At 47.2% G+C, this 26,981-nt stretch overlaps 4 protein-coding genes across 7 annotated transcripts in view; 2 read left to right on the top strand and 2 right to left on the bottom strand.

The window, feature by feature from the left end:
• Positions 1 to 258: 258 nt before the first annotated feature.
• Positions 259 to 4,670, bottom strand: LOC309830348 (transmembrane protein 198-like). Of its 2 annotated transcripts, XM_082666834.1 has the most exons (5): positions 4,508 to 4,670; positions 3,231 to 3,490; positions 2,077 to 2,658; positions 1,474 to 1,631; positions 259 to 1,351 (listed from the first exon to the last, which is right to left on the bottom strand). In XM_082666834.1, exons 2-5 carry the CDS (start codon positions 3,403 to 3,405, stop codon positions 1,214 to 1,216), a joined length of 1,053 nt encoding a protein of 350 aa, XP_082522960.1. In that variant the 5' UTR covers positions 3,406 to 3,490; positions 4,508 to 4,670; the 3' UTR covers positions 259 to 1,213. The 2 variants fall into 2 exon arrangements, with proteins under 2 accessions (XP_082522960.1, XP_082522959.1); XM_082666833.1 differs by lacking the exon at positions 3,231 to 3,490.
• A 361-nt stretch (positions 4,671 to 5,031) lies between these two features.
• DNAJC14 (DnaJ heat shock protein family (Hsp40) member C14) lies at positions 5,032 to 13,116 on the top strand. The gene is made up of 8 exons (XM_082665340.1): positions 5,032 to 5,045; positions 5,569 to 6,086; positions 6,533 to 7,998; positions 10,684 to 10,790; positions 10,998 to 11,117; positions 11,471 to 11,631; positions 11,735 to 11,837; positions 12,047 to 13,116. The coding sequence occupies exons 3-8, from the start codon at positions 6,589 to 6,591 to the stop codon at positions 12,255 to 12,257; spliced, it is 2,112 nt and encodes a 703-aa protein (XP_082521466.1). The 5' UTR covers positions 5,032 to 5,045; positions 5,569 to 6,086; positions 6,533 to 6,588; the 3' UTR covers positions 12,258 to 13,116.
• Positions 13,117 to 13,236: 120 nt separating this feature from the next.
• Positions 13,237 to 15,825, bottom strand: ORMDL2 (ORMDL sphingolipid biosynthesis regulator 2). Of its 3 annotated transcripts, none has more exons than XM_082665343.1 (4): positions 15,736 to 15,825; positions 14,652 to 14,826; positions 14,331 to 14,482; positions 13,237 to 13,724 (listed from the first exon to the last, which is right to left on the bottom strand). In XM_082665343.1, the coding sequence occupies exons 2-4, from the start codon at positions 14,823 to 14,825 to the stop codon at positions 13,589 to 13,591; spliced, it is 462 nt and encodes a 153-aa protein (XP_082521469.1). In that variant the 5' UTR covers position 14,826; positions 15,736 to 15,825; the 3' UTR covers positions 13,237 to 13,588. The 3 variants fall into 3 exon arrangements, with proteins under 3 accessions (XP_082521469.1, XP_082521467.1, XP_082521468.1); XM_082665341.1 differs by having other exon boundaries at positions 14,652 to 15,491; positions 15,736 to 15,813; XM_082665342.1 differs by having other exon boundaries at positions 14,652 to 15,151; positions 15,736 to 15,761.
• A 135-nt stretch (positions 15,826 to 15,960) lies between these two features.
• SARNP (SAP domain containing ribonucleoprotein) overlaps positions 15,961 to 26,981 on the top strand; it is a 52,389-nt gene continuing 41,368 nt past the window's right edge. The window contains exon 1 of the mRNA XM_082665169.1: positions 15,961 to 16,203. Coding sequence (XP_082521295.1) covers positions 16,168 to 16,203 — 36 coding nt within the window. The 5' untranslated portion in view covers positions 15,961 to 16,167. The remainder of the gene's footprint in view (positions 16,204 to 26,981) is intronic.

The raw sequence follows: 26,981 nt of genomic DNA, 5'->3' as shown, positions 1-26,981 counted from the left end.
TAAATGAAATACTATATGTGAAGTGCCTGGAGCATTTGTGCTTGATAAAGGTTAACTTCATGAGAGAGCAGTGAACAACTCTTCCTCTGGCTGTGCGTGTGCAGCTCCTACGGTAGTCCAGTCTGATAAAGGTACCCTCATCAGATCTTTAAGGGACAGAGGACTTGTCAGTATGGCTAACCCTTTGTTCTGGGGTGCAAAGAAAGAAAAGAGCAGCAACAGTAGAGGCTGGACTCCCTGATTCAATGTTCAATGCCATTTTATTCACATGCTCCCGTGTTCTTCCTCCCTCCCATCATAACCCTGCTTCCCCGGGGCAGGGACATATCTTCCTTCATGCTGTCTGGGGAACCAGGGTACAGACTTTGGGCAGGAGAATCAGGGGTAGTGGAGAGTTAGAATGGGTTAGTGGCTGGGACAATGTTCTGGTTAAGGAGATTAGTGTCACCTATGATGAGAGGCAGAGAAGGCACTTGTCTTCCACGCAGCCCTGAAGACCAGGCTCCTTTGGGCAAAAGGGCAAGACTCTGGCATGTGGGCCAATGCTCTCTCCTTGGAGCAAGAAGCCAGCTTTGGGAGAAGGGGGGTGCTGAGCCAGGCACTGCCCTGTGGTCTTCCCCACATTAAGAAGAAGGGAAAGGGAAGCACCATGGAGGACAGTACCCCCAACTGAGGTAGGAGAAGGGGGCTTGAGCCTACGGGGTCCAGAGGGAAAGGCTAACCAGGAACCCAACTGCCCCCTAATGAGGAACCTGGGGATTAGGGACCCTTAAGCTCCTCTGTTGCCCTTCTCCCCATCAAAAAGCTATCAAGTGCTTTAGGAGGCTTCCCGATTTTCTTTAGGTCCTACAAAAACGAAACCCCTTATTTTACCATTGTGAGGCAAACTGAGGCGGGTATATAGAAGGCTATCTGGGTAACGGTCCTCCTTGGTTTGGTTTGGAGGGAATTAGGGAGTCAGTTACTTTAGGGACCAGAGCACCTCTATTATTGGACAGAGGTATGTACTCATATTTCCATTCGTCTCCCTTCCCTACAAGATTCTTCTCTATCTGTACCTAAAACATATCCCTACAGGGCTGCTCTGGGTTGGAGCACAGATTCCATCCCCAAGAGGTGGGGAAGTTTGTGTTGGATCCTGTGGGCCCAGGCCCTGCCCACCTAGTGTTCCCAGGCCCTTGCTAGGGGTGAGGGCATCAGTGGAGGTTTAGGCTCAGGTCCGGGTGGAACCAGAAGGTGTGGTGAGGGGTACAGTGGAACCACAGTCAGAATCCAGGTCCAGGACAGTGTGGGGAGCTGTGGCCTGGGTGCCTGGTCCCAGCTGGCGCTCTCGAAGGCTCTGGAGATAGCTCTGGAGGGGCACAGGGCAGAGAGGGCAGAAGAAAGGGCCTGGGTCAGAGCCCCCCTCCACCCTGAGCATCCCCATGTGCCCTCTCTCCCATGCCCCTGAGCACCCCCTACCCCTCCACTCACTGGAGCCAGACTGTCAGCAGGGCTCCGGGCGCTGGGGTGGAGCGGGCGCCGGTAGCTGCCCTCACAGAGCCCCACCCCAGGGGAGGTCCGGTGCCACTTAGCCTCTTGCTGACGGATCCGAAGGAGTTGGAGATGCCTTCGCTGGTGGCTCAAGACCACTGCTTGGGAGGGGGCAATACAGACTCAGGGAGGCCTCTTTAGACTCTGAAACCCACCCCCAAATACACTCATACTCTAGAGAAACCCATTCAGTGTCCCTGTTACGTCTCTCTCAAATCTCATTCCCCCTCCAGTTATTCTAAAGAAAGTTTTCTTTGTAATCCTCCTACCCTTTCCTTCTGGACTTCCCTGACACCTTCCTTTTCTTCCATATCAGTCCCCAGTAACTCTTCCCTGCACCCCCCTCCCCCGACAATGACTCTTCTCATTCTTACCCAGAACTTTGGCTCCTCCAACTCTGTCTTCAAAGCCCTGCCCCATTCACCTTAGACACCTCTGCCTTTTGCCTCAAGTGGATTTTCCCCCTTCCCCTCCTCAAGTCTGGGAACCAGGGACAAGAGAAGGCACAGGTTGGCTGCTTTCTGTACCATGGCAGTAACTCACCATTGGTGTGGCCTCCACGTTCCTCATCCATGAGCTTCCACTGGGCCAGGGCCCCAAGGGCCCCCAGGGCTGGCCAGGTCCCCAGCAAGACCCAGCTATACCAGCAGAGAGGAGGCAAGGCTGGAAGTGCCTGCAAGCGCTGGCCCAGCCGACTGCCCAGTGCCAGCCCCTCCAGGAAGTAGTCAGCACAGGCCACCAGCACCGCAGCACCCAGCAGGGCTGTGCCCAGAACTGTGAATGGACGTGGCCACCGAAGTGTGAGCAGGGCTCCCAGCAGTGCCAGCCCCACCAGCCCCCCGGCCGGCACCCAGGCTGAAGGTGGTTGGTAGATGGGCTCAGTGCCCAGCAGGACCCCGGCGCCCAGGGTTAGGCCTAGCAGGAGACCAGTCAGGAAGAGACCGACACTGCGAACCAGCATGGTGACTAGGCCGCAGAGGAGTCCGATGCCTAGCGCAATGCCCGCGCTCACCTCCAGGCTCAGCTGTGTCTCTAGCACACGCTCCTTGTGGCACAGCAGGAAGATCACCAGGGCTCCTGATAGCAGGCCGGAGAGAAACATCACTGCCTTGAAGCAGCGGTAGCCTGGGAAGGGAGGCAGGAGGCACTGAGAGGCAGAAAGAGGTCTCCAGGGATGGCTCTGATGAATCAGGAGGGAGAGGAATGGCTGACCAGAGGAGCAGAAGGCAGGAGCAGCACACACAGGGACCTCAAGGCGAAGGGCAGAAAGGGATCATCTAGGGAGGGTAGGGACTTTTCAGGAACTGAGAGGGGATGGGAGAGCAAATCAGCAGGTAAGACGGTAAGACGGATGCATTGAGGGGAATAAGTACAGAAACAAGGTTTCGTCCTTCCAGGGATGGTAGACGGGAAGAAATCGGCACAGGCTGGTTCAGATTATTGGGGAAGGGTGAAGAAGCCTTAAGCATAGAGGGTAATTTGGGAATGGAATCCTGAGGTAGGAGGCAAGGCTCAGAGCTGGAGGGTGTGGGCATGGGGGATGAAAAAGAGCTGGCAAGAGCAGACCAGCCACACTGAAGGTAGCATCCCCCGACAGAGGAGGAGAAGTGGCTCAGGAGCAAAGGAGAAAGTTGGCATCATCCTTGAGGGTGACGGTCTTGGGCAGCTGCCCCCCAGAACCCTGGCCCTGCCCTCACCGAAGCAGCAGTAGATGATTCCAAAGCAGCAGCAAAGAGCACACACCAGGGCGGGTGCCAATTCAGGATTGTCCTGGGGTTCCAAGACACATCTTGGGTCTGGAGGCTCTGGGAGTTGTTGATTAAAGGGCCTGGGGTCAGAGGTCATGGCCAGGGGCAGCAAGGCTTCCTCCATGGCCGAAGAGAAGGTGGTCACAGAGAGGGAGGTCAGTGTCAGCTCCTCTCATCCATCCATGAATGTCTTGAGGGGGCTGGGAAACCTGCAAGGGGGTAGGGGGCAGGAACTCAGGTGCCCATGAATCTTGAGGACTCTGTACCTCTATTTCTTTTAAAGAAAGGCCAATTTCAGGACGGAGCTTAGCCCTGCTGGGGTAACTGAAGAAACCTACAGGACCGGGTTAAGGGGAGCCAGCTGTCTCTTTATCACCCTCTGAAACAAGGACATTAAGTAGGACTTCAAATCTTATAAAGGTAATGAGTCTTTGTCCCCTGGCTTTTCAGGGTGGGGTGGGAGCAGTAGGAAGTCCTCGGTCTGTGGAGGGAGGGGCCCAGGGGTACTAGTGAGACTGGAGGCTAAAGACTCAGCAGCTTGTTCCAGCCGAAAAGAAAGCTTGCCCCATCTGCAGCTGGGACTCAAAATTATCACACTGAACTGGGAAGAATGGACTTAATAGAGGGGGGAGAAGGAGAAGGAAGGGGAGAGAATGAATCATGGTGGGGGTCTCCCGACAATTGCTCCAACCCAAGAGAAGGAAGAGGGGGAAAAATCAGACACCAAGAGTTTGAGGCAAGAAATCAAGTAGAGACAGAAAGCCACACTTTATCAGGGTTTTGAAGCCTTGGCTTCAGGTGGAGGAGTTATTGGGGGAAGGGGCGTTCAGCCACAGTCCAACTCCCACGATCCCCCACGGACTAAGCAGGCACCTTGCCCACAGACAACATCTCACATCCTGGTAGTATTTTGCTCCTCCCCTCAGGACACTGGTGGGACTTTTCCTACCTCCCCCTTTCCCCTGGGGTGTCAGGGCTGCCAGTGGGATATGATCTCAGTTCCTGAAAGGAGAACACCAAGGAGGAGGGGCTGGCAGTGGGGGCACTATGGGAGTGGGGTAGGGTGGGTGCAGGCACTTCCCTTCAGCTGTCTTCTTTTGGACATCAAGGTCTTAACAAGCAGGAGAGTTGGCTTGGGCAATCCCTGGGGTTTCTCTCCCCAATCCGCTTGGAAGTCTGGGGACTCTAAACAAGGAGAGGTTTGGGAGGGGGTGTTAACTACTCACCACCCTGTCAGGGCTGAGGAGAGGAGGGGGTAGATGTGCTTCCCTAGACCCCCAGCTGCATCCCTGCCTGGAGTCCTAGGCGTTCAGGCGGCTGTCGGGCGTGGGTACCCGTAGGGCCACTCTGTTCGTTGCCCCCTAAACTCTTGCAAGTCGTAGCCCAAGCCCCGTGAGCTAAAAGCAACCAGCTTGGGGGCGGGGTGGGGGTGGGGGTGGAGGAAGGGGACAGGGTGGGGGGGTGACATCACGGGGCGGGACCCTCCAACTCTTTTCCCTGTGTGTGGGGGGACCCAGTTTGCCTACGGCTCTAGGCTGGGATCAGAGACCCCCTTCCATAGCAGGGAACGGTGTTGGGGGAGCCACAAGAGGTTTGGGGAAAGGTCTCTGAATACTTAGGCGCTGACTCAACAACCAGAAGCTTTCAAAACCCCTGCTGGTGTCCCAGCGCCCCCCTACTCCGGCTTGGTTTCTTCCACTTCCCAGAGAATTGGAGTATTGTCTTCTGGAGAACTTGGTGGTCGGGATCGGGGACCCCGGGAAGGTGCTCTTACTGGTCTGGGGGCGCCGACGAGGGGTTCATGGGTAGAAAAACTTGCGGAGCAAAGACGGGGTCTGGAAGGGGGACTAACGGAGAGGCGTGTGCAGAGGAGGGGACCGACAGAGAGGGTACCCAAGCCGGGTCTGAGTGGGGGCGGGGGCGCTTGTCAACGTCGACTGAACAGCTTGGTATGCAAACGAGATGCAAAGCAGCATGCAGATGAGTGCAGTGTTTTTTGGCACTCCGCTCGGGTCCTAAGCCCAGTGGAGCCACGCTCTCAGTCCTCCGGTCCCGCTTCGTGACGGGGACTGAGAGCTGCACCCAGAGGCGCGGATCCGGGCCGTGGGAGCTGCAGTTATACGGGGCAGTTCGCCAGCTGGGTCAGGCGCGGTGGCGGGGGGTGGGGAGCGAGGGTTGGTGGGAAGAAAGGGGCAGCGTAGGAGGGCCAGGGCGGGGCCAGGCCCGGGGCGTCCTCCCCTCCGCTCCACCCCTGCATGATACAAAAGGGCCTCTGTCCTCATTACAGCAAGGGATCAGTGCGGTGGCTCCCCTACGCTCCCTGGTTTTGACTGCAAGGGAAAAAGACTGGCTCGGTGGCTTTCCTCTATCTCCCGGTCTCGGCACAAGCCCAAGAATACAGCCAGAGGAACTTGAGAATCTGCCCCGAGTCCGCAGGCACTGCTGCAGCGCCCACTTGCTTCGCTTCCTGTGGCGCAACCTTCGGGGATCCCACTTCAGCACGCGGAGGGCGGCAGCAGAGAGCCCTTTAAGGGGCGGGGCCAGTGCTTCCTCAGGACCGCCCCCACTGGTTCGACTCCGCGCTTGCAGCACTGGCTCGCGCCTCCGCCAACCGTTTTTACTTTTCCTTCCCGTGTCTTCCCCGGTGACCCCGGAGGTGGAAGTAGCCCCAGGTCGGCGGCCGCGGCGGGGACGGAAGGCGGAAGCAGAGAGTGAACGGGAGGCGGAGCCGGGGGAGCTGCTCTTGTAGCTCCCCCTGGCCCTCGGCCCAGCTGCTCGAGGGGGAGGAGTTACCGCCGCTCTTCTGTACGTTACCTTGGTCCCCTCTACCCAGCCCGAGGGTTCACGGTTTTCTCTGTCAGGGGCAACCACAAGCTCCGCCCCCAGATTTTCCTTAAAGACCGCACGGTCCCCACCCTTTTCTGGCAGTCTGCGGCCCCCTTTCCGGTCGTCTTTCCTTTTTTCCCAAGAGTGACCCCAGGACCACACCCTTTGTGGTACCTCTTTTTTTCCCTGATTCAGCATTATAGCTTTCTGGGGAAAGAAAAAAATAAGGGGATTTGGAGGAGGGGGGAGGGAGCAGGGTTGTCGTTAATGTAGTATTGGCTTTATTGCTGGGGTAATGAATGCCCAAAAGAACTCGGGAAAACAAGGGAGGTGGGTCCGTTAAATATATCTCCCCAATTTAAGATTATGTAACCTCTCTCTTGATCCTATCCTTGATCATCCCCACCTTGATACCTTTGTTACAGGCATCAGAACTTACCATGATGGCTGTGACCTAAAATCCTCAGGAAGCCCTGGGGTCATGGCCCAGAAGCACCCCGGAGAAGGAGGGTTGTGTGGAGCCCACCACAGTGGTGGTGCCTCCCTCAGGACTTTAGGACCCTCTGTGGACCCTGAAATACTTTCATTCTCAGGACTCAGGGACTCAGCTGGGCCTGCTCCTAATGGTACCCGCTGCCTCACAGAGCACTCTAGTCCTAAGTACACACAGCCCCCAAATCCAGCCCACTGGTCAGATCCAAGCCATGGCCCTCCAAGGGGTCCAGGACCCCCTAGGGATGGAGAGGACCCTGATCAGAGTGAGGCATCTTCAGAAGAGTCAGGAGTGGACCAGGAACTTTCAAGAGAGAATGAGGCTGGCTACCAGGAAGATGGGAACCCTTCTTTTCTTTCCATTCCACCTGCTTGTAACTGCCAGGGAACCCCTGGAATCCCTGAAGGGCCTTACTCTGAGGGAGGAGACAGCTCTTCTAGCAACTTTTGCCACCATTGTACCTCTCCAGCTTTGGGGGAAGATGAAGAGTTGGAAGAGGAATATGATGAGGAGGAACCTCTTAAGTTTCCCAGTGATTTTTCACGTGTGCCCAGTGGAAAGAAACCTGCACCCCGGAGACAACGGCATCGCGTTCCAGCCAAGGAGGATACTCGGGAGGGTGGACGCAGAGATCCCAGATCCCCTGGTCGACATCGGCTGGGTCGGAAACGGAGTCAGGCAGATAAGCGCAGAGGACTGGGATTGTGGGGAGCAGAGGAACTGTGTCAGCTTGGACAGGCAGGCTTCTGGTGGCTGATCGAACTGCTGGTATTAGTGGGGGAGTACGTGGAAACTTGTGGCCATCTCATCTATGCATGCAGGCAGCTGAAAGGCAGTGATCTGGACCTTTTTTGGGTCTGGGTTGGAGTCTGGGCAGGGCGGCTGGGGGGCAGGGCCCAGGTGATGTTCCAGTTTCTGAGCCAAGGGTTTTGCTATGGGGCAGGGCTGTTCACCCGTTTTCTTAGGCTACTGGGTGCTTTGCTGCTCCTGGCTCTGGCCCTTTTGTTGGGCTGTCTACAGTTGGGCTGGCGGTTTCTGGTAGGACTGAGTGACCGGTTAGGTTGGAGGGGTAAAGCCACCTGGCTCTTCTCTTGGCTAGCTTCTCCCACCTGGCAGCGGTGCCTGATTCTGCTGAGAGAGAGCAGGCCGTGGCAGCAGCTGGTAAGAATAGTTCAGTGGGGTTGGCTGGAGTTGCCTTGGGTCAAGCAGAGGACCAGTAGGCAGGGGAATGCACCTGTAGCTAGTGGTCGCTACTGCCAGCCTGAAGAGGAAGTGGCTCGACTGTTGACCATGGCTGGGGTTCCTGAGGATGAGCTAAACCCTTTTCATGTGCTGGGGGTTGAAGCCACGGCATCAGATGTTGAACTGAAGAAGGCCTATAGGCAGCTGGCAGTGATGGTGAGTACCCTTCCCCTCTGTTTCCAGTTCTTTGTTCCCATATTTTATTTTCTATTACAATTTTTGGGAGAGTGGAATAAAGGGAAGGCAGAGTAGAAAGTCAACTTGAAGACGAAGAGCATCTTTAATTCTTAGGAAAGAGTCATAAAGACTTTCCCCCCCTTTACTATGGGATCTGACTTTCCCTTAAAGTTTTTTGTCATGAGATTCTTTTTCTTAATGAAAATCAACGAACCTGGTGTATTAGACAGTGTTGGACTCACTCATCTGGAATAACCAGGTGAAATCCTGAGTAGCGTGGAGAAGAGACCTAGTCAGAAAGCCTGGCAGTTCTTCTCTCCTAAACAAATGAGGGTTTTTTGAATACAGGGAAATCCAACTGTCTGTCGCAGTGAGGCAAGTGTGGACTAGTGTGGGAACGTTCAGGGAGTACATGAGTGATTATTCCAGGACCAGGTGAGAGAAAACAGCTGTTTCAAGACCAACAACCCAGAGTGGGAAAGGAAAGGAGAATGGGACATAAATCTTGGAGAGGCATGTACATACATTTTCAGGTCATACATGAAAATATGGTTGCTTTTACTGGTAAGCGGGTATAGGTGGGAGTTGTGACGTATCATGCTCAAGGGAAGTGGTTTAATACAAGCATGCAATCAAATTGCTTTTAGAAGTAGCTATTCAGGGACTTCCCTGGTGGCGCAGTGGTTGGGAATCTGCCTGCCGGTACAGGGGACAAGGGTTCGAGCCCTGGTCCAGGAGGATCCCACATGCCATGGAGCGACTGGGCCCGTAAGCCACAGCTACTGAGCCTGCGCGTCTGGAGCCTGTGCTCCGCAACAGGAGAGGCCACGATAGTGAGAGGCCCGTGCACCGCGATGAAGAGTGGCCCCCGCTGGCCACAACTAGGGAAAGCCCTTGCATAGAAATGAAGACCCAACACAGCAAAAATAAATTAATTAATTAATAAACTCCTACCCCCAACATCTTAAAAAAAGAAAAGAAGTAGTTATTCAGATGCTATTTTTAGATATGCCATTTCTATACAAGTAAAGCTATTATGAATGTAAGTAGTGTGTGTAAATTGCATTGGAGGCCTATTTGAGTGTATGGAACTTGACTGGTAAAATATCACAGTGTGTAAATTATCTCAATGGTTGCATGACACTAAAGGGGAATGGGCAACCAAAGTTTCCATTAACCATTCAAGGCACAATAAAGTACCAGGCCTGTAACTTACCAGAGGACTAAATTATCAATAGTTTGGTGGGAAATGTATGCCCCTTAGTGGATGGCCTGGGATATTCTGAGAGTGGGGAACAGTGTTCACACTCAAATTGTTACTAATGGTAGAGTTCTTTTCTCACCTTTATGTCTTTTAGCAGACATCCTCTCTTGGGGAGTATCATTCAAAAATTCTCATTTTCAACTTACTTTCTTGAAATAGAGCTGTAGTAAAGTTCCCTGATCCTCAGTAGACCTGCCCTACTATCCAAAGTTCTCCCTCTTGTTCTGGGCCACAGTATCCGTGGGCTTCTTTTTTTGGCCGTGCCACATAGCATGTGGCATCTTAGTTCCCCGACCAGCGATTGAACCCATGCCCCTTGCATTGAAAACGCAGAGTCTTAACCACTGGACCACCAGGCGAGTCCCTGTGGGCTTCTTTTATACAACCTCTCACTGCCTTTAATAGGCCCTAAATTGACCATTACCCACATTCTATAAGTTTGGGAATGTGAGAGATTTAATAGCATTCTGTTTATTTGGCCTCAGTCAAGAGACTAGCTTTATCTCTGTTTTTGGTGTATGTGGATGGGAACAATCAGGAAGCTGTAGAAAGTGAGGATATTATCTGTCTTGGAGAAACGGCTGAAAAGTGGATAAAAAGCCTGTGAGGATCGTGGTATGTTATCAATATTTCACTCCTGGGACAGAAAGGCAAACTACTGTAGGAAGTTTTGAGTATATATGAGAATTTCCTAGTTAGAAAATAGAGTTTGAGTATGTTGGAACTCTTAACTTTATGACTGACAGTAAAGTTAAAAGATGAGGGTTTAGTACGTGTGTGCCAGGTAGTCACACACATACTAAACCAACCATCCCTGCTTGCCTGGGATTGAAAGGTTTCCTGAGACATGAAATTTCAGTGCTAAAACTGGGACAATCCCAGGCACACTGGGACGGCAGATCGCCATAGTGCCAGATTCTGTGCCATATGCTTCATGTGTTTTCTCATTTAATACTCCCAACAATCCATGATAGATAAAATATTCTACGTCATACAGCTAATAAGTGACAGAGGTGGGACTTAAACCCAGATCTGTCTGCAGAGCCACAGCAATTAACCATTAAGCTATACTGACTCTTCAAAAAGATGGTGAAGGAGAACGCTTTTTTTTTTTTTTTGCGTTACGCGGGCCTCTCACTGTTGTGGCCTCTCCCGTTGCGGAGCACAGGCTCCGGATGCACAGGCTCAGTGGCCATGGCGCATGGGACTAGCCACTCCGCGGCATGTGGGATCTTCCCGGACCGGGTCATGAACCCATGTCCCCTGCATTGGCAGGCGGACTCTCAACCACTGCGCCACCAGGGAAGACCCCGAAGGAGAACCCTTTGATATGAGGTTATTTTGACCCAAAATGGGGAGAGGGTTGGAATGGATATGTGATGAAATCTGTGTTTTGGTAGGTTCATCCTGACAAAAATAATCATCCTCGGGCTGAGGAGGCCTTCAAGGTTTTGCGGGCAGCTTGGGACATTGTCAGCAACTCTGAAAGACGGAAGGAATATGAGATGTAAGTTGGAGCTAGGAAATTGTCAGGTGGGGTAAATGAATAATCTTCAATAGCAGAGATCATTGGACTTGTGGATGGAGGCTCTCTGAGGCAGAGAGAACTGAGGTGGCTTGTCTAGCTGGCCAGGGGCCTCAAGAAGCCAATAGATCTGTCTCCCTTTGTCCCTCACTCAATACTCTCTGACTTACAAAGCCTTTTTTCTCTCAGGAAGCGAATGGCAGAGAATGAGCTGAGCCGGTCAGTGAATGAGTTTCTGTCCAAGCTGCAGGACGACCTCAAAGAAGCAATGAATACTATGATGTGCAGCCGATGCCAGGGAAAGCATAGGTATGACTTAAATAGGACAGGAGTGGGACAGCCACAGTTTAGGGATTGGGTAGCTAAAAACCTTCCTTGTATTGTCAGTAGTTGTGGGATCCAGATGGTAAGTAACAAGACCCTGAGGTTTCTACTTTTGCTATATTGTTAAGAGACTGAGGATTTGAATTAGCAAGAAGAAAAGATAATAGTTCTAGCTTTAAGATAGAAGGTTGAGGGCAGGGTGTACATAGGCATTTGTAACAACTGAGTCAGTAACCATATTTGTCAGTAATGATGAGATGTCAGTAATGGAGACTACAGCAATGCTCTAGGTAAGCTTGATAGATTATTTAAGGAACTGCCCTTTTGTTGGATTGCAGGAGGTTTGAAATGGATCGGGAACCTAAGAGTGCCAGATACTGTGCTGAGTGTAATAGACTGCATCCTGCTGAGGAAGGAGACTTTTGGGCAGAGTCAAGCATGTTGGGCCTCAAGATCACCTACTTTGCGCTGATGGATGGAAAGGTGTATGACATCACAGGTATACTTCTGTCCTCTGGAAGTATGGGCTCATATATCCAGCCCATCTGTGATATCACAGCCAAAACTGTGATATTTTGGCTAATTATCTCTCATGCTTGCAGAGTGGGCTGGATGCCAGCGTGTGGGAATCTCCCCAGATACCCACAGAGTCCCCTATCACATCTCATTTGGTTCACGGATGCCAGGCACCAGTGGGCGGCAGAGGTAGGTGGTATTCCTCTCAATAATCTATCCACTATTCTAGTTCTGAACATGGTTTCATGACATGCTGTTTAGGACATGTAGGTGTCTCACCCTATAAGGAGTTTGGGAACTGACTCGGTATATCTTTAAAATAGGTATAAATAGGTAACATAGGTAACCATTTGACTCCAGTATCTCTTGCTTCATCATGTCTTCTGTTTTCCTGTCAGAGCTACCCCAGATGCCCCTCCTGCTGACCTTCAGGATTTCTTGAGCCGGATCTTTCAAGTACCCCCAGGCCAGATGTCCAACGGGAACTTCTTTGCAGCTCCTCAGCCGGGCCCTGGGGCCACTGCAGCCTCCAAGCCCAACAGCACAGTACCCAAGGGAGAAGCCAAACCGAAGCGGCGGAAGAAAGTGAGGAGGCCTTTCCAACGTTGACACCCCCCCTCTTTCCTCAAATCAATGTCAGGGAGTCAAAAGGGCTGTGTACAGCACAGGATGGAGTTTGATTTGTTTATTTTTAAATATTTAAAAAAGGGAAAATTTTAAGCTCAAATTGTTCACTCAGTACTTATAGGAAGCCCTGGAACCACTCTCCCTCCTCCACCAGCACCCAGGAACTGAATCTTGTCTTCTGACAATACCAAAGAAATAGGGGGTGGCTAGAACAAAGAACCTAGGGCCTGGACCTGGGCTGGACGATATCTCCCATAGTAGTGTGGGAACTGGGTAATTCCCTGGGATCTGTATGCCTTTGTCTTGTCTTTTGCTTCTACAGCAGATGACACTTTCCCCCCTCTTTTTAAACGTGTCTGTATTATTTCTTGACCCATTTCAGGAGGGAGCCCCCTCCTTTGCCCCAATATACTAGTAAAATGACAGAACGAGAAAGCATGTAACCCTAATTATAGGAGATACATAGAGTTCAGAGAGTGGGAACTCTCACCTTGTGGGTAATCACCCAACTTCGTGCTTATTGCTGCAGGGATGGCCAAAACTAATAATTTTTAAAAAATAGAATCACGCTCTCTGCCCTTGGGTGAGGGGGAAGGATAGAGGGGCTCCCGGCAGCCCCCTTATGATCCAAGGGTTTGTATTTTTTTAAGTTTGTTCATATTTGTATGTATATATCTATTTAAAGCCAGGGGATTATCTTTCTATAAATACATAACTGGCAACCTGTATCTTCCCTCTCTTCTTTGCCCATATAGCTGGAGCCCTTTTTTTTTCATTTGAGAATCTTTTCCCTCCTAAGTGTTAGCTGAGAGTGAAGGGCACCTCCTACTGGACCAAGGGAGAGGGGACAAAAAAACCTTAGAGAAATTTTGTAGTTCTGTAAGTCATTATTGCATCTTTCTTCCCCAGCCTTATGAATACATCTCCCTACCCTTCCTGCTGACCACACTGTAGCCATATCTGAAAATACTTATCTTTATTATAAGGAAAATACACAGTAAAACAGAGCTGGATGGAAGGTGGTGGGAGTGGATGATATGGAAAAACTTAATCAACCAAAAAGCTGCCCCAACATGGCTTCCTGCTGTGGAGAGTGATTTGCCCCTTACCTCACTTGTATTTCCTCAGTCAAAGAAACCTGCTCCTAGCAGGGCTGGGCCCAGGGAACCCCATTTTCCAATGAAAATTTGGGAAAGTTGAGTTTCCACTGGGAGTTTGGGAAACATAGTTCTCAGGCTTTCAAGATATAGAAGACAGTATAGAAAAAGGAGGGATGTTACAGCCCTTTGTTCCAACGTCCCCAGCCCCATCCCTCAGTATTTATTGATGCCAAAGAGACGGACCCCATGGAATTGGGGCAGCTTGGGCAGCAGTACACTCAGCAGTGAGGCTGTGTTGATGAGGAAATGAGCAGCATCATACTTGGTGTAGAAGCTGGCCAGGAGGTAGCTGGGGAGAGAAGAAATAGGTTGAATGAAGTTGGCCTTCCCTATCCATATTCAGGCCTTTCCAGCAACTTTCTCTTCAATTTTAAATGACCAGTTTTACTGCATGCAGTCCTAGGATATCTGAAAATATTCCAGCTATATTAACAGCATTTACTTTGGGGTTGGGGAGATAATCGGATAGCACCTTTAACTGGAGATTTATAAATTAGTTTTTTTTTTTTATTGTTAATGACAGGTGGCAAATGACAGCTGAAGCAGTTTCAGCCTGCATGACTGTTAGAATCCTTTCTGCTTCCACTTCTCAGTTAGTTCTTACAGATTCACATCAGTTCTGCCTTTATTTATTCACTTCTTTTGGAAGTGTAAAATAATTTCTTTTACTTGGTGTTTTGTCTTTTCTCAGTCCCATCTCCATTCCCCTACCACCAAGGAGGCAGCAAGTAATGCTTGATTACTGTCTTCTACTTTTTACTGTTCTCTCTAGATTTAGACCTAGTATATCATATCTTCACAGGGTCTAAGTGAGTAGAAGTCTGCTTTTTTAGATTCCCTGTGGACCTTTGTACCTGGCTTTTGAAGGATCTCCCGTATCTCCCCCTGGACTCACAGTACAATGGGAGAGATGCTGAGGAATTTTCGGGAAGAGGTAAATTGGAGCCCATAGTCCATCTGTTCCCAGTGTGTCAGTAGCCGAGCCTTTCCTTGGTCAGGGGTCTCAAAGGGTGTCCCTTTCACCGTATGTAGGAAGACATACATAGCCTGGGAGGAGGGAAGTGGGTAGTGTGAGGGGGGCAGAAAGCAGTCCTTCAGCCCAAGAAGTATGCTAAGATCCCAAAAGGAAGACAAACCCCCAAATAATTGGTGATTTTATTTTGTTTTTGGTTGGGAAAAGCCTGGGGTGGGTAAAAGGTCATGGTTTAGTGCTCACCAAGTTATGGATGACGTTGGTCAGGGTCCAGACAACAGGAATGCTGAAGAAGGGGATGCTGAGTAGGACCACATGCAGCAGTCCTACCAAGATGATGTAGGCCAGCCAGATGCCCCGGCTATTCATCACTCGAGTGTTGGGGTTCACTTCGCTGTGTGCCACCCCGACATTCATCCTACCACAGCGGGGGATCAGGCAGGAGTCCAGCTTAATTTCTTCTCAACCCCTCTTTGAGTTTGTTCTTCGAAGTTGTACCCTGAATAGCCCAAATCCCCCGGACTCTATTGGGAATGAGAGAACTTCCCCATCATGCACAAAGGAAAAACTGAAGCCTTGGGGAAAAAAACTTAGAAGGCAAGAAGAGTCCTCTCTACATCTTAGAGACATATTACAGTAATCTTTCTTCTGATCCTTACACTTCAACTGTAACTTGAAGGAGTAAGCATAGGCTTGGCGCGCTTCAAGGAGCAAGGGAACCAGATGTATGTCATTTTACCATCCTGAAGAAGTTAATAAGGAACCATGAAGACATTAGGTACACCCAAAATTCCAGAAGAGGGTCATGGGAAACAATCAAGGAACCACTAAGGAAGGTTGAGGGAATAAAGCTACCTTTTCTAATCTATTCTAACCCCACCTTTTCCTCTGGGGCTTGCCCCTCCTGTGTCATCTTGGCATGTAAGCAGGCAGCATCCTAATTCTTCCTCTCAAGCGTGGGGTGCTCCAAGAATGTGAACTAGGAAGGGACGTGAGCTGAGCGTCTCGAGAGATGGAGCCCTAGTCCCGACTCCAGGGCGGCTCTGATCGTCGGAACTTGGCCGTTTTAAAATCGTGCTCGCCCTAAAGTTGATGACGCCTGGTTAGGAAGCAGCTCTGGCCCGCCCTCTACCTAAAATTCCCTAAACCCTAGTGCTGAATCCGCCCCTTGCTCCCCCAGGCTCCCTCTCTCCTTCGTCGGCTCCCCTCAGGGCTGTCGTCTTCGCCCCTCTCTCGGTCTGTCGTTCGCCGCCGCTCCACCCCGCACCCCACTTTCACGTCCCACCATTTTTCCTTAGTACCGCTTCCCAGTCTCCCGTAACCCTACCTGCCAGCTTCGGAAGCCCGTCCAGCTTGGGGCGCGGCGCGACGCTTGCTTCTACACCTGCGGTCTCCAGGAAGCAGCAGCCCCGGCCCATCTGCGCTCTCCCTATTGGTGAAGCGGAGTCAGCGTCGCCACCACCCATTGGCTGGCGGTCTGCCACCGGGACTCACAATTGGTCACCATTTGCGTCCTTCGGAAGGTGCCGAACCCGCCCTTCTCCAGGTCCCAGCTTTTGAGAGATGTGGGGAAAGCCGCCTGAAGGAGTGAGGGCGACTCCAGCTATTGACTAATAGAAAGAGTTGATGGTAGGAGGCGGGAGTAAAAGCCACAGCGATTGGCCGGCCGTGGCTGTCGGCGCCGAGGCGGGAGCTCCCGGAGGCGGAGGCGGAGGCGGAGGCAGCGGGTGGGGGCCTGGCGGAGTGAAGGGGTAACAAGATGGCGACTGAAATGGTGGAGCTCCATAAACTGAAGGTACCGTGAAGGTGGGGAGGGCCGGGTCGAACTTGTACGGAGACTGAATTCTGCCGGCTGGTTTGCGCCTTTTCCTTGCAGGCTCTTCCACTTCGTTTTCCGGCTCCCGCCGTAGTTCTGTTCTTTTGTGCCTCCCTTCTTCCCCACTACGCCTTCCCTAATTTCCCATTTCTCCTCACGGTTTTACTGTATCTTTACTTGTTATTCGGCTCCTTCCTCCACTGTGGTGTCGTCCGCCACTTCCCCATCGGGTTGTGTAAGTGCCTTCAACCTGTTCTGCTCTCTTTTCCTTTCTCGTCAGACAGCATTACGTCAGTGGTCCCCTCCTCTTGGACCCGTGCCGGGCCCAGGACCCCTTTTTCTTCCCTGGGTTAATGCTTTCCAGTCTCTTGTCCAAAGCTGAGATTCACGGTAGCAGATGATGGCAGCTTCGTGTATTTCTGTCTGTCTAGGTCTCAAACTTGATCCAGAAAATGCTTCCCCCTCCCTTTTTTTAGGTGGGGTGACGCCCCCGGGACAAACTTGGAAACCTGAAGAGAGCCCTCCGAAGATGGGCCTCCCCTTAGAGGCCTGAGGTTTAGGAGACCTTAAGAGGTAGTGAGGGCACAGATACCCCAGATTGAAAAGTTTTTCGAGTTCTCTCAACGCTCCGCCAGCCTTCCCCCAACCCTGCCCTCCACCACCCAAGAGACAAGTCACTCAGGGCTGTAATATTTTGGGAAAACGTTTCCAAGGTTAGGGTTACCTCTGTCCCATTTCCTATCGCGGACGGACCCTGCATCTCTTGGTCTCACCACTGGGTGACACTCAATCACAGAAGCCGGTTTAAGTTGTGTCTTGGGAATCTTAATAAATGTTTCGTGTTTAGGTTATTATCTTCCTGGAAGAAAAGAGTAGTTTCTTTTAGGATGAATTAAGAGGGTATCTCGATTAGTTGTACATTTGTGGTTTCACAAGTAGTTTTCCCATCACATGTTTCGGTCATGTTTTGGTCACATCCCGGGAACCTTTGACAAACCAGGCTGAAAACTGATCCTTTAAAGTTTGATGAGCTTAAAAAAAAAAAAAAAGTATAAGGAGAGTAAGGGCAGAGAGAGATACTTGTAATCACTTATTAGTTGACACGAATTAGACTTTCTGTGAAAGTTGCTAGGTTTCTTGCTATTGGATTCTAAGCTGTACTAGTGGGGTTTTGTGTTATCCTGGAGTTACTGTTAACTTGGTGGTGCTGAAATGTGTAGATTGTATCAGTGGTCTACTAATAAAATGACATGTAGAAAAAGTTGAGCAACTACCTCCATTATGTGTATGCTTACTTGTATAAATTATGTACTACTATAGTGTTATGTATGTTATAAAATATACACAGAAAAGGAATTTTTGAATGAATGGGATAAAAAGGAAATATGAATGGAAGGTCTAATACTTTCTTCCTATTAGTTCCAAAATTTTATTTATTTATTTATTGCTGCATTGGGTCTTCGTTGCTTCGTGGGGGCTTTCTCTAGTTGTGGCGAGCGGGAGCTACTCTTCGTTGCAGTGCGCGAGCTTCTCATTGCGATGGCTTTTCTTGTTGTGGAGCATGGGCTCTAGGCGTGCAAGCTTCAGTAGTTGCAGCACATGGGTTCAGTAGTTGTGGCACACGTGGGCTCAGTAGTTGTGGCGCACAGGCTTAGTTGCTCTGTGGCATGTGGGATCTTCCCGGACCAGGGATCAAACCCGTGTCCCCTGCACTGGCAGGCGGACTCTCAACTGCTGTGTCACCAAGGAGGTCCCCTTATTAGTTCCATTTTTGAAACCCCTAGAGTAAGTCACCAGCCTTATGAGTTGCCTTTATGGATTTTATGTTGGTTTATGGAGTTCCACCTTACGTAAAACTCTGTATTTGTCAGTTCTATATTAAATTTGATTTTGGGGCTTCCCTGGTGGCGCAGTGGTTAAGAATCCGCCTGCCAATGCAGGGGACACGGGTTCGAACCCTGGCCTGGGAAGATCCCACGTGCCGCGGAGCAACTAAGCCCGTTCGTCATAACTACTGAGCCTGCGCTCTAGAGCCTGCGTGCCACAACTGCTGAAGCCCTCACGCCTAGAGCCCATGCTCCGCAATAAGAGAAGCCACTGCAATGAGAAGCCTGCACACCGCAGTGAAGAGTAGCCCCCGCTCACCACAACCAGAGAAAGCCCGCGCACAGCAACGAAGACCCAACACAGCCAAAAATAAAAATAAATAAAATAAAAATGTATTTAAAAAAGAAAATGGGCCTGCCAGTGCAGGGGACATGGGTTCGATCCCTGGTCCGGGAAGATCCCACATGCTGCGGAGCCACTAAGCCCATGTGCCACAACTACTGAGCCTGCGCTCTAGAGCCCGCAAGCCAGAACTACTGAGCCTGTGTGCTACAACTACTGAGGCCCGCGTGCCTAGAGCCCGTGCTCCGCAACAAGAGAAGCCACCACAATGAGAAGCCTGGTCAGCGCAACAAAGAGTAGCCCCCGCCCGCTGCAACCAGTGAAAGCCCTTACGCAGCAACGAAGACCCAACGCAGCCAAAAATAAAAACTAATTAATTAATCTTAAAAAAGGAAAGAAAAGAAAAGGTGTATTTAAAAAAAAGAAAAAATTTTGATTTTGATTGGATAATGTTCTCTGACCTGATTTCAGGTAGTCTTAGAGAACATGAGGCAGTCCTGACAGCCTAAAAAGGGTTCATCCTTTTAATCATATTTGCTTGTCTTTGCTTTTTCTCTAGAGCACTTCTTAACCTTTTGGAGGTCCCAGATATCTTTGAAACTCTGATGAAAGATATGGACCCTTTCCCAGAAAAAGGCATGTACACATACTTTGCATGCGATTTGAGGGGCTTCATCAAATTACCTTGTAGCCCTGGACCTCTGGTTAAGAACCCATGCCTTTGATTCTGACTTCCAGGACGGTTAGTGTTTGGTTCCACTGTTGCTCTTGATGGTGTGATCCTGACTTTTGGGTTGACCTAGGGTTTATCTCTTTTTAAAAAAAAAAACCTTTCCATTTTTATAAAGGGAATTTGGGGCTTTAGCATGGGGTCTCAGAGGAAAGGAACAGGCTTTGAAGTAGGAAGGAAAAATATTATCTATCTGAATTGGTATGTAAATCCACATCAACTGCAAATTTCTGAAGATTTTGTAGAAATGGAATCATTCCAACACAGTTGGAAAGAGAGACTGAATTGTGGGTGAAAATGCTCTGAACTGTAATAGTACCAGATTTCCAGTCTGTGTGAGAAAAGGGACTACAGAGGAGAGAACAAGAAGGGTGTACTAGTTTCAGAGTGCTGCGAACAGTGAAACATTGTAATATTGAAGCATCTAGTGCATATATGTTGGTGTTTGAAGATAGTTTGGAAAGGAAAGTAGGTGAACTGTGCGACTGGAGGTATATTGGAGAGATGCTGAAAAGGACTTGTAAGTTGTGTAAGGTGTTCGGTTTTTGTCATGTAGGCAGAAAGTGGGGAACCTTTGGAGATTGGAAAGGAGAGCTGATGTGATCAGTTTGTGTTTTTTGTTTTGTTTTGTTTTGTTTTTTTCTTTGCTGCATGGCTTGTGGGATCCTAGTTCCTCCACCAGGGATCAAACCCCGGGCCCTCGGCAGTGAAAGTGTGGGGTCCTAACCACTGGACTTATAGGGAATTCCCAGTTTGTGTTCTTTTGGCAGTAAGAAGGATGGGGTTTGGAGAGGAAGAAATGTCACCAGCTAGATTTTTATTACAGTAGTCACTCCCCTGCTTAAAACCCTTTAGTTATATGCCTGCCAATCTCTCCAGCTTAGTTTCTCACATTCCAGCTACAGTGGCTTTATTTCATTTCTCAGAATGGCTATTCATTAATTGCTAACATTTACATAGCATTTACTATGTGGTAAACACTGGTCAAATCTGTTTGTATACATTAATTGATTTAATTCTCATGATAATCCTAAGGCAGTAAGGTAAATGCCTGTGTTGTCCCCATTTAAAACTGAGGAAAAACGGAAGCTCAGAGAGGTTGGATAACTTGCCCTAGGTTGCGCAGGTAATAAGTGGTGGCTCAAATCCAGGCAGTCTGTCTCCAGAATTCCTGTCCTTAATCACTGTGCACAACTGCCTTTCTTTACCTTAGTGCTCAGAACATTTACACATGCTTTTGGCTGCAGTGCCCTTGCCACCCCCATCCCCCATACCTTTGTCTAATTAACTGTTAGTTGCCCTTCAGATATCAGTCAAACATCATTTAACCAAGGAACCCTTAGGTAGGATGGGTTCCATCTATCCACACACAAGGTCAGACCACTTTTTAAACGCTTTTATAGGACATTGTACTTCTTTTTTTTAAAATCAGTTGAACACTATGTATATGATCATTGATTGCCTTGTTTCCCTACTAGATTGTAAGCTCCATGTGAGCAAGAACTCTTTCCGTTTTGCTTATGATTATTTTCCTGTATCTAAGATAATGCTTGACACACAGTGGATACTCAGTAACTATTTGTCAAGTGAATAAACTTACTAAGACCTGAAATAAGGTAGTGGCTTTTAGAGTAGGAATGAATTTGAAAGAAATTTGGAATATAGAATTACAAGCATTTATAGATCAGTTAGATGTGGGAGGAATGAAAGATGACGCCAAGTAGTGATACCTTTAGTCTAAGTTGGGAGGAGGAGGAGAAGCCAGTTTTTTGTAGGAGAGAAGATAAGTTCAGTTTTGGGCGTAAATGTCTTTGAGATATTCACTTGGAGATATCTAGTAGTCATTTGGAAATGTGGGTCTCCTGCTTAAGAACTGAGAGTTGTCTCCAAAGAAGACATACAGATGGCCAAGAGGCACGTGAAAAGCTGCTCAACATCACTAATTATTAGAGAAATGCAAATCAAAACTACAATGAGGTATCACCTCACATCAGTTAGAATGGGCATCATCAGAAAATCTACAAACAACAAATGCTGGAGAGGGTGTGAAGGGAACCCCCTTACACTGTTGGTGGGAATGTAAATTGATGCAGCCACTATGGAGAACAGTATGGACGTTCCTTAAAAAACTAAAAATAGAATTACCATATGACCCAGCAATCCCACTACTGGGCCTATACCCAGAGAAAACCATAATTCAAAAAGACACATGCACCCCAATGTTCATTGCAGCGCTATTTACAATAGCCAGGTCATGGAAGCAGCCTAAATGCCTATCAACAGATGAATGGATAAAAAAGATGTGGTACATATATACAGTGGAATGTTACTCAGCCATCAAAAGGAACGAAATTGGGTCATTTGTAGAGATGTGGATGGACCTAGAGACTGTCATACAGAGTGAAGTAAGTCAGAAAGAGAAAAACAAATATATATTAATGCATATATGTGGATCTAGAAAAATGGTACAGGTGAACCAGTTTGCAAGGCAGAAATAGAGACACAGATGTAGAGAACAAACGTTTGAACACCAAAGGGGGAAGCGGAGGTGGGCGTGATAGTGGTGGGATGAATTGGGAGATTGGGATTGACATATATACACTAATATGTATAAAATAGATAACTAATAAGAACCTGCTGTATAAAAAATAATAAATAAAATTAGTTTTTTAAAAAGAGCTGAGTGCTGATAATAAAGATTTGGGACTTATTCAGAAATATTTATGAATTGCCTACCATGTGCCAGCTACCATAGGCACTGGAGATACAGCAGTGAACAAAGCAAAAAAAGAAAAAGACAAAATTCTTACTTTCATGGAGCCTATATATATATATATATGTGTATATATAAATATATATGTGTATATATATAAATATATGTGTGTGTATATATATATTTGGAGCTTATATTAGGGGAAGTACAATAAATAAGTAAAATTTATAGTATGTCAAATAGTGATTTGTAGAGAAAAATAGGAAGAGGGAGTACAGTGGGAAGAGAAGGGTACTATAATTTTAAATAGGATGACTGGGGGAAGGCCTCATTGAAAAGGTGGTGTTTAAGCAAAGACTTGAAGGATGTGAAAGAGTGAGCCTTGTGCAAAGTATTATAAGAGGACCTTAGAGGTGATCATTAGGACTCTGGCTTTTACCCTTAATGAGGTAGGAAACCAATGGAGGATTTTTGAATAGAGGAATGACATGTTCTGACTTAAACTGTCAAAGATCACTCTACCTTGTTGAGAATAAACTATAGTGAGGTTCAAGGGCTGAAGAGTTTTTACAATGATCTGTATGAAAGAAAGACAAGAGGGATTAGATTCTGGATATATATATATATATATATTTTTTTTTTGATTCTGGATATATTTTGAAGGTAGAGCTGACAGGATTTGCCAATAATTGGATTCTGGGAAGTGAAAAAGCCTTTGGTACAAGTGAAAGGATGAGAAGGCCAAAGTCTCCTTAGTGAATGTCTTAATGAATATCTGTATTTACAGGGTTGGGTGGAAGAAGAGCTAGCAAAGAGGCTGAGGAGGTGAGGTAAGAGGAAAATGGTAAGAGAGATAGAGTGTGCACATGAAAGCAGTCCTTCATCTTGGTATTTAAAATTGGGCTTGGGACTTCCCTGGTGGCACAGTGGATAAGGCTCTGCGCTTCCAATGCAGGGAGCCTGGGTTCGATCCCTGGTCAGGGAACTGGGTCCCACTTGTATGGTGCAACTAAGAGTTCACATGCCGCAACTAAGGAGCCCGCCTGCTGCAACTAAGACCTGGTGCAACCAAAATAAGTAAATAATAAATATTTTTTAAAAAAACCATAAAATTGGGCTTAAATCAGAGAGATCTGAGCTGGCATATTGGCTCCACTATTTTCTAGCTGGGTGATTTTTTAGCAAATTATTGAGTCTCTTTGAGCTTCAATTTCTTAATTTATGAAATGCAGTCATAATACCAACCACATAGATGTTTTGAGAATTAAATGAGGAAATGATGTCCAAAGAACTTAGCCTTTTGCCTGGCATGTATTAATACTTGAAACTTGAGTTCCTATCATATGAAATGTTTAAATGGTGTAAAATGCCTCTGTCTTCAAAGGTTTACAAACTAGATTGAGAGTTAACAGATGAAAATGATTTGAATCAAAATTCAAGATTAGTAAATTAGAAATCACAGGGTGATGAATGATTGATGTCAAATGTATTATGTAGTCAGTTGATCAGTCCTTTCTCTGCTGTTTGGATAGGTAGCATGAAAAATGCCTTATTAATACTGAGAAATGGGATTTTTAGATTGATATTGAAAATTTAATTTTTGAATAGGTAATTCATGCTCAACCTCATAATATTAAAGGTATAAAAGGGTGCGTGGTAAAAAGTTTCCCTCCTACATGTGTCCTCAACAAACTTCTTCGCAGATTCAACTAGTGTTAACTTACCTGTTTCTTGTCCAGGCATCTTGTGTATATACATTTGAGTGGTGTGTGTGCGCATGTTATTTTTTACATTAATGTTAGTATCATATATACAATGTTCTGTAACTTGGCGTTTTTAAGTAGCCTTATTGAGATACAATTCACATACCATACAATTCACTCAGTATACCTTGCTTTTTAAATATTGAGTTGGCCAAAATGTTCCTTCGGTTTTTAAGTAAAAATAAAAGACATATTTTTCATTTTCACCAAGAACTTTATTAAACAATGTATTCACCGTTTTGTTCCACTACCTTCTGCCATTTTTCAGTCAAGTTCATAATTCCATCTTCCCAAAACTTTTTTTTTTTTTTTTTTTTTGCGGTACGCGGGCCTCTCACTGTTGTGGCTTCTCCTGTTGTGGAGCACAGGCTCTGGACGCGCAGGCTCAGAGGCCATGGCTCACGGGCCTAGCTGCTCCGCGGCATGTGGGATCTTCCCGGACCAGGGCACAAACCCGTGTCCCCTGCATCGGCAGGCGGACTCTCAACCACTGTGCCACCAGGGGAGCCCTTCCCAAAACTTTTTATCTTTTTGAGCAAAGAACTGTTCCAGGTGCCTTTTACAGTCTTCCAGGGAATTGAAATTTTTTCCATTAAGAGATTTTGTAAAGACCAAAATAAATAAAAATCTGAAGGTGCAATGTCTGCTGAATATAGTGGATGAATCAGAACTTCCCAGCCAAGCTGTAACAGTTTTTGCGTGGTCATCAAAGAAACATGTGGTCTTGCATTATCCTGATGGAAGATTATGCGATTTCTATTGACTAATTCTGGACGCTTTTCGTCGAGTGCTGCTTTCAGTTCAGAAGCAGTACTTGTTGGAATTAATCGTTTGGTTTTCCAGAAGGAGCTCATAATAGAGGACACCCTTCCAATCTCACCATATACACACCATCACCTTCTTTGGATGAAGACCAGCCTTTGGTGTGGTTTGGTAGTGGTTCATTTCGCTTGCCCCACAATCTCTTCCGTTCTACATTATTGTACAGTATCCACTTTTCATTGCGCGTCACAATTTGTTTAAAAACGAAACATTTACGTTTAATTAGAAAATCAGAAATAAGGTCAAGAGGTTTTTTCCTGCTTAAGTTATGTGGAACCCAAACATCGAAGCGATTAACATAACCAAGCTGGTGCAAATGTTTTTCAGCTCTTGATTTTGATATTTTGAGTATGCCGGCTATCTCCTGCATGGTATAATGTTGATTGTTCTCAATTAATGTCTTGATTTGATCACTATCAACTTCATCTGGTCTGCCCGACCGAGGAGCATCGTCCAGCAAGAAATCTCCAGCATGGAACTTTGCAAACCACTTTTGACACGTTCGATCAGTCACAGCACCTTTTCCATACACGGCATAAATCTTTCTTTGCGTTTCAGTTGCGCTTTTACCTTTCTTGAAATAATAAAGCATAATATGCCGAAAATGTTCCTTTTTTTCTTCCATCTTCAATATTAAAATGGCTACACAAAAATTCACCAGTTTTGATGTTTTCTTTTAAATGTACACTGATATGACAGCTGTCACAATACAGTCTAACCAAATTGTTTCTAATGAAGTTAAAGACAACTAAGCACTACTAGAGTCATCTTATGGAAGAAAACTGAACGAACTTTTTGGCCAACCCAGTATGTTGTTTTAAAACATTTTGAAGTCAAATGCATATAAAAATGGGTAAGATTTGGGCTTCCCTGGTGGTACAGTGGTTGGGAGATTGCCTGCCAATGCAGGGGACACAGGTTCAAGCCCTGGTCTGGGAAGATCCCACATGCTATGGAACAACTAAGTCAGTGTGCCACAACTACTGAGCCTGCGCTCTAGAGCCTGCGAGTCACAACTACTGAGCCCACATGCCACAACTACTGAAGCCTGTGCACCTAGAGACCATGCTCTGCAGGAAGAGAAGCCACCGCAATGAGAAGCCAGTGCACCGAAACGAAGAGCAGCTCCCACTCGCCACGACTAGAGAAAGCCCGTGCGTGCAGCAGTGAGACCCAGTGCAGGCAAAAATAAATAAAATGAATAAATTTATTTTAAAAAGTGGGTAAGATTTGATATTATAAGTTATTTATTTATTTATTTGATTGTGCCGGGTCTAGTTGGCGGCTCAAGGGCTTCTCAGGCGTAGTGGCATGCGACCTGTTAGTTGCAGGATGCATGTGGGATCTAGTTCCCTGACCAGGGATCAAACCTGGGCCCCCTGCCTTACGAGCACGGAGTCTTAATCACTGTGCCACCAGGGAAGTCCCTATAAATTCTTATTTGAGGCTTTAAAAGTGTTTTGTTCTACTAATGTAATTGTGCCCAAATGAAATGTGTGAAATGACTTCATTTTCAGCTATTTTGTTTTTACTCATCTATTTCCCTTTTGAAATAATGTCCCAGTATAGGAGCAGAACCCATAATATAATAATAAAGTAATACAACAGTGTGTAAAAACTACATGTAACATTCTCATTTGACCAGAGAAGGGGACGTGGAGGTGCTGAGAAGACTGCTGAATGAGCCAGAGACCTGAGATTAGGGACTGGGAGCCAGTGGGGGACTGAGATTTCAGTTACCAACAGCAATAGCAAGGTCAGTGGTCAACAGTGGTGGATGCTATCCAAGCTAAACAACCAGTTGTACCAGTCTGTCAGCTTCAAGTCTACCAGATCAGCATCCTCTGCAGAATCCATCACCGACTGTCTGTTTCCCTGTCATCTGGAGGTTTTTGTAAACTTTTGTCCATATCTACACAGTTTTGGGAAGGAAGGAGAAGGGAGGAACAACTCTATTAGAAAGTTGAATTTTGAATTGCCTGAGTATTTACATTCCTTTTCCCTAGGTGGTCTTAGTGTTACTTAAACGAGGAGAAGAAAGAAGGAATGGAGTCTTCTGAGGAAGATTAGGAGTTATAGGAAGTAAAGAAATTGTATTGCTTTGTAAACAAACACCCTCTAAACACACACACACACACACACACACACACACACACAGAGTAAATGATATATTTAAAATGTTAGGTGATCTCTAAGTGCCTGGGTTACATAAGACTTTTTTTTCCTCTATACTTTTCAGAATTCTCTGACTATTCTACAGTGAACATAATACTTTTATAACCAACAAAATTCTTAAAAGTGTAACTAAAATCAAAAGACTTGTTCTCCAGGAAACTGAGAAAAAATAAAGTACCAACATGGGAAAGATCAAGATTCTTACTTAAGGTCCATTACTTAAGAAATGGACCTTAGAGATCACTTAGAATCTAGATTCTAGATTAATACTATTCACTGTATCATCTGTAGGCCAGTGCTCATCCATGAACTGTTACTGGTTAATGATGAGATAAGGTTAAAAAAGAAATTAAGCTTTTAGAAACTTTTATAGCAGTTTGACATC

This window comes from Grampus griseus, assembly GCF_964374135.1.
Source record: "Grampus griseus genome assembly, chromosome: 11".
NCBI classification, from domain to species: Eukaryota; Metazoa; Chordata; class Mammalia; order Artiodactyla; family Delphinidae; genus Grampus; species Grampus griseus.
The sequence above is the reverse complement of the archived record's forward strand: the minus strand, read 5'-3'. Positions and strand labels throughout refer to the sequence as shown.